Source organism: Austrofundulus limnaeus, unplaced genomic scaffold (genome assembly GCF_001266775.1).
Source record: "Austrofundulus limnaeus strain Quisiro unplaced genomic scaffold, Austrofundulus_limnaeus-1.0 Scaffold231, whole genome shotgun sequence".
In the NCBI taxonomy this organism is placed as follows: Eukaryota; Metazoa; Chordata; class Actinopteri; order Cyprinodontiformes; family Rivulidae; genus Austrofundulus; species Austrofundulus limnaeus.
Window position 1 is genome coordinate 835,066 of NW_013952633.1, and position 10,971 is coordinate 846,036.

A 10,971-nucleotide genomic window follows, 5' to 3' on the forward strand; every position below is an offset into this window, starting at 1 on the left:
AGATAGATAGATAGATAGATAGATAGATAGATAGATAGATAGATAGATAGATAGATATGTATATAAACATGTTTAAAACATCCTTTCTTTTTTATTTTCTTTCTGTTTGTAGAATTTCCGTCCCATCACCAGTGGTTTTGGCAGTTATGGTCGGAAACCTTCGTATACTTCTGAACCGCAGTCCCCTCAGCCCCCCCAGTACCCTCAACCCCCTCATCACAGTCATTCCCCTCAGCACCTTCAGTCCCCCCTGTACCCTCAGCCCCCTCAGCCTACTCACCTGAATAACGGACACTCCAGACCCAACAACGGCTACAGCTATGGATATGGGAATGGAACCGGGAACGCTCAGTACAACAACCCATCAGGGCTTTACTCTCACAATGGCAGCAATGGAGACAGAGCCCTTCCAAACAAGATGGGGGGTCTCAGCCTGAGTGCCACACACAGGTGAGACACATTTGTGATTTTTATTTATATTTTTTTGTATGTTTTATCCTAAACAAAATTCAACAGAACCAATGTCCTGATGCRTCTCAGTAATCCAGGTAGAAAAAAATCAAAAAGAAAAAAATAAGTAGGTCCTCTGGATGGTTCTTCTTTAGTGAAACGTTTAGTCTCTCCTCCAAGAGACTTCTTCAGTCTGATGAGTTTCAGGTGAACAGAACCTGTGTTTAACAACTACTAAGATTGATAGCACAAGTGGATTATTTTGAACCTAATGTTAGTATTATTGTTTTCAGATTTTTTTTATTATCAAACAATTAATGAACTTCATTCAAAGTGCACAAATTAGAATAAATCAATAATTATTTCAAAACTAAATTTGCTCCTGTTTTTAGTTWTACTTGTTTGTACTTTCTGCAGAGTGTTCATCATAATCGTGAGCGTTTTTTTYTCTTCATCTCATAAAWTACAGATCAAAGAACAAAAAAGAGSCATGTTTTAGTTTCTGTGTGATCCTGTAAAAACAGAGAACCATGAACCTTATCTAAACTGTAGCTTTTAAGGTAGGGCTTATCAGCTTTGGAAATATCTCTTGATGAAATTTCCCAGATCAGCCYCGACGCACACCACGGCTGTGAGAAAAACACACAAGGAAATAGTAGAAAGTCTCAGGTGACGGGTTCTAAAATCCATCAAACTTTCCCTTGTTAAAAACTCTTAAGGAAGGATTTTTTTCAGTAGCTGAGCAGCAGTATTTTACACTTAGCAAGTATGTGAAGACCCTAACACACACCATACACACACACTTAAGATACCTTTTAACACACCTGCAATGACAACGTGGAAAAACCATTTGTGGTTTTTCATCCTCTCCAGCAGACAATAAACTTGTCTTCTGTCTCCCAGAGTTCCCTGTGATCAGACTAATCTTTACCACATCGCCAAAGAGTTAAACACATTCCTAAATATCCAYAACCTGATGCCACTCACTTTTTCCTGCCCACTCACTGCTTGCTTTTCTCTTTGTTTCACTTTACTGAAACTCTTCTCTTCTAAACACACTCATGCATCTAAAGAGGAGCCTGGAGACAAACATGCTGTTAAGTGTGTCTGGATTTGTACTCATCTGTCAGCGGCCCCAAAGTTTGTAGGTTTAAAACTGTCCAGAGAGATAGTTTATCTGTAGAGATTTAGGAGTAATCTGGTGGAATAATGAGCATGCAGAGGCACACATGGAAGTGTGCATGCAGCTTTGTTTTATTTATTTATTTTTTGATGCCCTCTTTCTTTTAAATCTGTTCATTTAGGTGTTTTTGCTTGCTGATATGTTTTCAGATAAAATATATTTGTTAATTTTACGGTTTTGCACGCGTCCTAGTTTTCCAAGAGTGCTTCAAGAATGACAGGTAATAGATCTGCTGTCATAACAAAATAAAATAAAAAAACTAACAACTAACGTATTGAAAAAATCGAACAACAAACAAAAATAGAAAAAAAATCAAACAGCACATAAATGCAAGATGGCAAACAATGTTTTAAAAAAAACAATTTTTCAGATTAGACAACAAAAGCAAAAACACGTAAAATTTTGGAAAAACACAACAAAACAAAGAATATGGAAACACGTTTTAGAGTAACATTCTACTATTATCATTTGTCCAAATCCTACCCAGACTTTCTTGTGTTCCAGGTCTCACTAGAACTGGCTTCCATCTAGGCTGCCATAGAGAGAAATGAGGGTCACTCAGAACAGATATGCAGTTTATCACAGGGCAAACCCACTCACTCAAACCTACGTTCATTTTAGAACCTCTAATTAACCTAACATGTTTCTGGATTGTGGGAAGAACCCAGAACACCCAAAAGACAGACAGAAAGAAAAATGAATCCAGTTGTTGCACAGAGAGGCTGTGACTACATTACACCAATTTATAAATAAATATATTAGCAATATTTCTTTTTTTTTATTTCTCCCCAGAGATAACTAAATAAAAATGCATTTGTTACCCTTCCTCCTGCCATCATAAGTCAGGTTCCTTGCAAAAACATACAACTGACAACAACTTCCTTTCTGCTTCACAGCCCCGAGGCTCCCCCACAGTCCCCCGTGGGCCGTAATGGTTTCGACCCACAGTCAGACGTCTACAAGATGCTGCAGGACTATGAAGTACCAGCCTCTGAACCCAAACAGTCTGGCTCCTTCAAATACCTTCAAGAGATTCTGGAAGCTGAGGATGGAGGTATGAGTTTATGGGTTTAGGTTTGATAGTGAGGCAGTTGCATTCTAACTTTTACTTAAAGCACATTGTACTAAAATATGTGTTGTATTCCTTTTTCTGAAAATACAGTATTATAAAAGGAAAGCTGACAAGTCCACAAAYATCTTGCTTCAGACTAAATATTGCCCTTTTTTGATTAGGTGGTGCAGAAAATAGTGCAACATGGTGGTCAGGATCAGTACAAACAAAAAGTATATTTAAATTGTGTCTTTATCTAGTTGCATGTTAAGCACAACAACTCAACTGTTTAACATAGCATTGGCAAAYAAACACAACAKAYGTAGATATTTATCCTAGAAATGACAGTAAGATAAAACATACCCAGAATGTGTTTAGATTAAAGGGGTGGTATTACAGTTTCTAGGCATATAGTTCAACTCTGTACCACAATCAAGTAACTATGGTACCTTCAGTTACGAAAATGCTGTATATATCAAAAATAAATTTGACTTTACATCATAGTCTATTTAAATGTGTTGAAATTACCTAAAAAAGTATTACCTAAAATTACATAAAAAGGATTTAAAAGAGCTAAAAAACCTGTTAAAGATGGCTGGTTCTGTTCTGGGGATGACTTTGGAACCAGTGCAAAAAGCATTTACATAAAAGCAGGACCTTTGCAGACAACCCTGACCATCCTCTTCAAGAGATTCAAGGATTTCTCAAACATGCATRAATGAGTCAAARCAACACTCTGAGTATGKTTTGGATGGGGGTATGACATTATAATATGATATAAGCTCAAAAATATTGATTTTGCRTAATACCCCTTTTTAATTTATTATCTCACTAAGGGAGCTAGATTTTTTTCGATTGGCTTAATTAAATATTACTCAACTAAAAGGAAAGTTACATAAAACTAATAATTCAGTGTTCTAAGTAAACAGCAGGTATAAAATAAATATGTGATTCAGTCTGCTTAAATCGCTTCAATTCTTGGTGTGAAAACTGGACATTTGAAATGAATACACTGATCTGWAGATGAGACTCGTGCTCAGGCAGTTTCTCTCCATCTGTTAGCAGCTCCTCCATCTTAGCTGCATAGTTTTCCTTTTATAGAAAAACACATACAATGAAGTTAGAAGACACAGTGAAAGGAAGGGAGAGATTAAAACAAAGAAACATAGAGAATACAGGAAGAGGGGGGAGAAACAAAGTCCTTTTAAACTGCTCGTTTATGGATGAATTTGCAAGGGAGGGAAGTTTACTGCAAATTTACTGCAAAAGCTACTTCACAAAAGACAATAAACTGAGAAATATGGCTTTTCTGTCTGACAACTTGGCATTCCAACATTTGAGGGGAGCTCATGTGATGCTGACTGCAGCAGGAAAAAAACTAATCCCTGGAACTAAAACCTTCCTTTCAGCTCTCATGTTAGCCACTGATGCAGGACAAACATTTGGGGACTGCTCAGGAACATTTGCCACTAGTTAGCTAATATAGTACTACCAATTGTAAATGACTATTTAACTTGGTTAAAGTCCCCATTTTTGCTTTTGTAGTGGTAAAAACAAAAACAAATACATGTACGTATATTTTTTTCCTGACCTTTATGTCAAATAGAGAACCCATCATCCACAGTTTATCCTATTAGTTGACTGAAGTAGATTTTGGATGCCAGTGCTGCTACAATAAAGCATTCAGTAGTATTTATTTTCAATTCAAGCTCCAGGGAATGCATGCTACTAAATTTATTTAGCATAATCAACATTATGACATTAGTCATTTTTATCTTATTCAGTTAAAAATAAATAAAACAAGTAAGTGTATAATGCCCCTTTTCCACTAGTGCCACTTAGTGCAGTGTCGGTACGGTTCGGAACGGTTCCAAGCCATTTGCTTTAGGCCAGATTCATGGAACCGGCACTTTTTTAGTACCTACTTCATTGTGGTTCCAACCGGCCCCAACTGACATGAAAATGGAATGTCAAAACACTGTTCTTCACTGATTGGCTAAATTTTTGCCAGTGTTTAAAATTTCAAAAGTTATTCATCAAATGTGTTTCCATCTGTCATTTTGCTCATTAATTTTTATTCATAATACCTAAAAACCACCTCCACCAACCGCCCAAAACACACCCATTGGAACCGGACTGGAACATCAAGTGAAAAACCAACCGTTCCGACACTACACTAAGTGGGACTAGTGGAAAAGGGGCATAAGAGGGCACCGAACTGTGTTGTAGACTAGAAAACAGTCCTTGCAACAGAGCATCTGATTGTGACCAACAGGTTTAAAAGAGACATAAAGAGACATAACATGCTTTTAAATTGTTCKTTTTCACATTTAAATCATTCAGTATGGGTCTATACATTGTGGATCTGCAATGATTTGGTCTAAATTCCTCCTTACCGTAACTCCACAAGCCCATCTCTCACCCCTTTTCTGAGGTGTGTCTCAGAATAACTCATTTTGAGGCTGCCTCTTTAAATTCAAACAAGGTGTTTTTCACCCCCCRCCACACTTCAGCTTCCAGACGGTCCATTCTAGTTTGATAGAKGGGTTTACGACTAAATACCAACACAGAAACAATTTATTTACAAAGTAATTAAAAGATGTCAACACCAGAAGGCTTGTCCATCCAGCCAGTCTGACCGAAAGCCAGAYAAAAATGAGGACAATGAAATTGCACTTGGTAAGTTCAGACCTTATTTAGAAGTTTTGTTGCAAATACTGTGATGTARTAGTTCAGAAAACTTCATAGAAAAAAAGAGAAAACWGAACGGGTTGAAAAATATGACCCAAACAGTATATAACAATTTCTGAGCTGCACAGAGAGAAACTAAATTCAGATTTTCTGTACTCCTAGAGACTCCAAGTACACAACRAAATAAATTTACCAGCTAAAAATGTGCATTTTGTGAGATGTGWCTTCTTTAACACGTAACCTTAACTATGCAAACTACTCCATACTGAACTCTGGGACAGAGATTAATCACAGTTTCCCTAATTTATCACTTCTAACACCATTTAAAAGAATTTCAAAATAAGAGAAGATGAAGACAGATACTAACGATGAATGAAAGCAACTGAGGGAAGAGAGCCACTCATGGACTTAGATGAAAAGCAGCCTCTCTTCTCTGCTATCAGTTGTTTTTCAGTTTGCGAGTCTGATTGACACCTAAAGCCCTCAGTGGAACATGGAGACACCTCATCTTTACTTTGGGCCCCTTTTTAAAAGCTGTGTGTCTCTTTGTTAGTGTTTRTGTCATTTAATCTGTGTGAGAATGTGTAATCTAGCTACAGATGTTGCACACACCTCTGTTGCTGTTCTTTAACGGCCTCATAATGAGAGAAAARGGCGAGCTGACATTTGACACTCAGCTTTAAGTTGAACCATCATTCTTTTGAATGCGTCCTCCATTGTCAGGCTTTTAAATCACTTTAGCTGSTCCTCGTTTGAAGGCGAAAAACTCCTGCAGGGGCCATGTTGACTTTTAGGGGATTTTAAAGTTAAAGTAAACAAGAGTGTCAATTTACCCAGAATTCCACAGGCTCTAACACAGTTTGACAGCATTGTGAATAAAACATAAGTGGCTGATGAAGCGACTTAACGTGCTTTTGCACAGGAGAGAATTTACAAAAGATTATTAATCAAAAAAGATAAAGGAAAATAACACTAGAAAAGTCATATGTGAAGTAGATTTTTTTGTTTTACATACCGAAGTAGATGATAAACACATTATTCCCACAAATAAGACCTAAATTCATCTCTCAAACACATTGTGGAGCAGTCACATGATGACTTTTCTCTGAGCAATATAAGGTGCTTTGACTCAGACTCCAGATGCAGGGTAATTAAACTGTGGTTAGTGCTAGTCAAAGCTGGCCTGTTGGCCTGAATATCCTCTGTTGGCACATCATCAGTGAAGGGAGGTCAGGCTGCAGTCTAAGCATGTGCTCCTCTGATCTGCCATGCTGCGCTTAGAATCACTGAAGTGGTTCAGACATCCAGCGTAAAGCTTGTCACTTTCATACACTCTAAGCAGGCATAACTAAATACTCAGCAGTTTAAGCTGACAGCTCCTGATAAAACAAGGCATCTTTGGGAAAGTTGGGACTCGTAGTTATTTCCATGTTCATCAGCTCCTGTCACATATGTGTCATTTATTAAAGGAACATTAACAACATTTTTATTCAGTTACCTAAAATCCAAAGAAGCTGCCTCCAACCAGCCGTAAATGTCATCACATCTTAGTATGTGTCGGACAAATTTATCAGGTGATTTGTAGCAGAGTGGTGTGATGGTGAAATCTTGGATTGTGTTCCATCGGATGTTTTTCGTGTGTGATTTGGTGTGTTGCCAGCTTGACTGATGGATTCCTACCAGGAAATGCCACAACAAAATGTGTTCCTTAAATGGATCATACAGGAAAGGTCTGGCGACACAGCGGAGTCACGTGGAGGACGACGCATAGGATAAAGGCAGAGAAGGGAAATTTTGTGAAACTATACTGTGTAAGGGCCAGAGGAAAGTAAGAGACACTGAGTATGGTTCTAGATTTCAACACTTACTTTTAATTCAGTTGAGAAAAAGAGCTCAGGGTACCATGCTGCCCTCATGTTTTGACTTGCCAAGGTGTAAAAAAACTGCTCACTGTGGCCTGACCTTGTCATAAAAAGAACGATAGGATTTAATTGTTTAACTCTGCCCAGGTTTACATTACACCACTGACAGCTGAAAGAGTCTGTTTAACCTCAAAACAATGAACCTTCCCTATGTGATTTTCTGCCTTAATGAGACCAAAATAAAAATTACGAATGAAAACTGTATTTTTTTTGTTGTGTTTTATTTCTCAGAGCACACATAGATCTTGGTTTGGGATTTAAAGTTTTTCACACTTTTAAAATGTTGCGTGCATGTAACATTTTACAAGTGTGAAATGTNACATGCATGTAACATTTTACAAGTGTGAAATGTTACATGCATGTAACATTTTACAAGTGTGAAATGTTACATGCATGCAACATTTTACAAGTGTGAAATGTCACATGCATGTTTTTTTGTAGTAAAGAATTTGCTTTCTTGCTCACATCTGGTTTAGATAATAACTGTTAGTGTCTAACCTAAACCAAAAGGACAAATGAAACAGTTAATCTCCATCAGAAAGGAAACTCAGAATAAGGTTAGAACAGACACGGCAGCCACTGTTAAAGGGAACATCTCGTGCAAAATTCACTTTTTTAGCCATTAAAAGTATTTTGTTTTGTACTTGGAGTGCAGAAATTTTGAATTTAGTCTATCTTGGTGCTGCAAAGATATTTTTATGTTCTGTTTGGGTCATATTTTTGAAACAGTTCAGTTTTCTCTATTTTCTTTGATGTTTTCTGAACTAGTACGTCACAGTTTTAGCGATGGAACTGCCAAATGGAACTACAGTTTGGTGGTCTTCATTCTCCTTTGGTTCTGGGTCAGACTCTAACATGTAAACCTGGATAGACAAGTTTTCCCTTGTTAAATAAAACGTTTCTCTATCAAACTGTAATAGACCTGTCTGAAAACTGGAGGAGGGGGTGAGCCTCGTTTTGGATTCAAAACGAACTGCTTTGAGAAGCACCTCAGAAAAGAGGTGAAAGAGGGGCTTGTGGCATTAAAATAAAGAGGAATTCAGACCAAAGCATTGCAGTTCCACTTTATATAGACCCCAACTGAATGATTTAAATGTGTAAAAGAAGGATTTAAAAGCATGATTTGTCTCCTTTAAGYTCTCACAACATAAAACTCAATGAATTTCCCTCAAACACATTTGTGTTTGTCACATTTATGTCTTTTTTCTGGTTCCTATCTTTAGTTTATGTTTGTATTGTTACTCCTAGGTATGTCACCAACAGAGAGACTGAGACAGTTAAAGTCTCCAATCAGATCTCCGATACCAAAGTTGGGGAGCCCCATTACCAACCCAATTCCCAGCCCAATGTCTGGTCTACAGAAGCTATCCCAGTGCACGCGCTGCTGTAATGGCATTGTGTAAGTATACCAGCTTTTTATTATTCAACAAAAAAAATTTAAAAGTCATATTAGGAGCAAATGTTGTAATCATACTCCTTAACTGATTTGTGACCTTTTTCCACTATTAAATAATACAAACCACAAGTAAAACTAAGCATATTTTTGTAAATATGATACAGCGCTGAATGAGTTGCTTTATAAACACTTAAACCACACCTGGAATTGGTATTTTCTGACTTATTTGGTTGTGTCGTCTGTGGTCATAAAACTTTAGACCTGTGCTGTGCAAAGTCAAACGTTCTGCTGTGATCAAAATCAAAGAGKTGAACACCCAACAACCTGCACCAACAAGCCTTCAGTTCTCCATGCATTTGTTTTAATGATTAATCAAAGCCATCCTCCACACCCTTTTCCAAATAACTGCTCAGTTACACAGAAGTGCTTAAACGTTCTTGCCAAAGTAACCATAAGCACCGGTAATCCCTCCTCTATAAAAGCAGTTGCAGGTAAGCAGTGATGTCATGTGCTTGCATTTCTTGCTCACAAGAGATCCTTGTGGGGACTTGCAGGCCACAGTTAGCCTGTTGTCACTTCTGAGCATTTTACAGCCTTTTGAGCATGTGTGGAGCATTGTGTCCAGAAGTTATGTGACTGGATTGGAAAAGAGGTTAAGAAAGAAGCAGGATTAGGAGTAAATGGTCACTACCCCGGATTCTAAATCCTGAAAGTAAAACTAAATGAATGTTTAAAGCTCCTACAGCTGTTTTTATTCGGTAAGCAAAAGTGCAGAGCGTCTAAACTTAGTCATCAGCAGCGAGCAAGCCAAGGGATTAAATATGTGCCGTTCATATTCCAGGTGTGACAGTAATGATCTTAAAACCACTCTTAAGGTTTTCAATAAAAAAACTTCCCTGATATTCATATTCAAAAACCTGCAGGGTTATTAGCAGCTGTAAAGAGTGATATGATGGATTTGCATTGATAATAGAAAGCTGGATAAACAACCATGAGTCATTCAACCTAATTCATCATTAACTCTCACCTTTTAAAGTTTTTCAACATTATGTCGCTGTTCTGCACTGAAGTCACCTCCCTGAAACCTGCTTTCAAAAACTCTGTCGGCTTTCAAAGTTGTTTATTATTTTACAACAGTTTTCAGTCAACCCACCCCAATAATGCCCTAGGCAGGAATGAAATGGGTGAAATTATAGCACAAARAGACTTTAATGGGGAATTCAGATTGAAAATAGGTTTATTGTGAGCTCAAATACATAATTATAAAGAACTGTGGCTCACAATTAGGTAATCTTAGAAAACATTCTCAGTTGTTCTTCTTGTGTGGCAAAAGTCTTACATGAGCTGCACTCCCAAATCTTTAAACTCGACAAGAAGATTTTTTTTCCTTGTTTTTTAGTTTTCAGTCACTAAAAGCCAACGTTTGTTTTTTTATTTTTTATTTTTTTGTGTAATAACTAGTTTTATTCTACAATCACATTTGAAATGCAATGACTTAGTATGCTAAATATGCATCAGCCAGTTTGCATATCGCTAAAACAAATTGGACTGAAGTAAGCTGTAATTTGGGTATATGAGAAAAAAAAATGTACTTTTGCGTATATTGTTCTTATTAGAATAACTCTCTTCTTGTGATTTTTATTGCCAATCATTTCTGTCTCCCTTGACTTTTTGTTYAGTGGCACCATTGTAAAGGCCAGAGACAAACTCTACCATCCTGACTGCTTCGTGTGCGACGACTGCGGCATCAACCTAAAGCAGAGGGGTTACTTCTTCATCGAGGAAAATCTGTACTGTGAGACCCACGCCAAGGCTCGCGTCCAACCCCCTGAGGGCTAYGACGTCGTGGCTGTTTACCCCAACTCCAAGGTGGAGTTGGTTTAAGATGAACAGACTGACACTTTTGCAACATACATGAGAAATCTAACCAATTATAGGATGGGGCTACTGAGTATACTAGCCTACAYTGATTAGGCTCTGTCAAGCAGGACGGCTGATGTTGGATCAGTTTTGCATTCTGGGGAGAGCGGTTTGATCATTGATCAGTTCTTCCATGCCGACAGATCTGATAAATGTTATGTATATTTGGAAGACAAAAAGATGTTGACAGACTGAGTCTTGGGGCTGATGAATCTCGAAAAAGCTATTAATCTGAAAATCCTTTTATTTTTTTCACCTGTTGTGTTTACATTGAACTGTATTCAAGCAAAAACCAGACACAGCTAAGATTGTAGTCAGAAAACAGCACTCATTTACAGAATATATTCAGTATATATAC

General features: G+C 37.6%; 1 protein-coding gene across 1 annotated transcript in view; it reads left to right on the forward strand.

Annotated features, from left to right (window-relative positions):
* Window positions 1-10,971, forward strand: part of pdlim4 (PDZ and LIM domain 4) — a gene marked incomplete at its 3' end in the record, with an annotated part of 37,923 nt that extends 26,952 nt beyond the window's left edge. Inside the window, 4 exon segments of the mRNA XM_014019808.1 lie at window positions 113-450; window positions 2,530-2,687; window positions 8,546-8,696; window positions 10,373-10,971. Coding sequence (XP_013875262.1) covers window positions 113-450; window positions 2,530-2,687; window positions 8,546-8,696; window positions 10,373-10,577 — 852 coding nt within the window.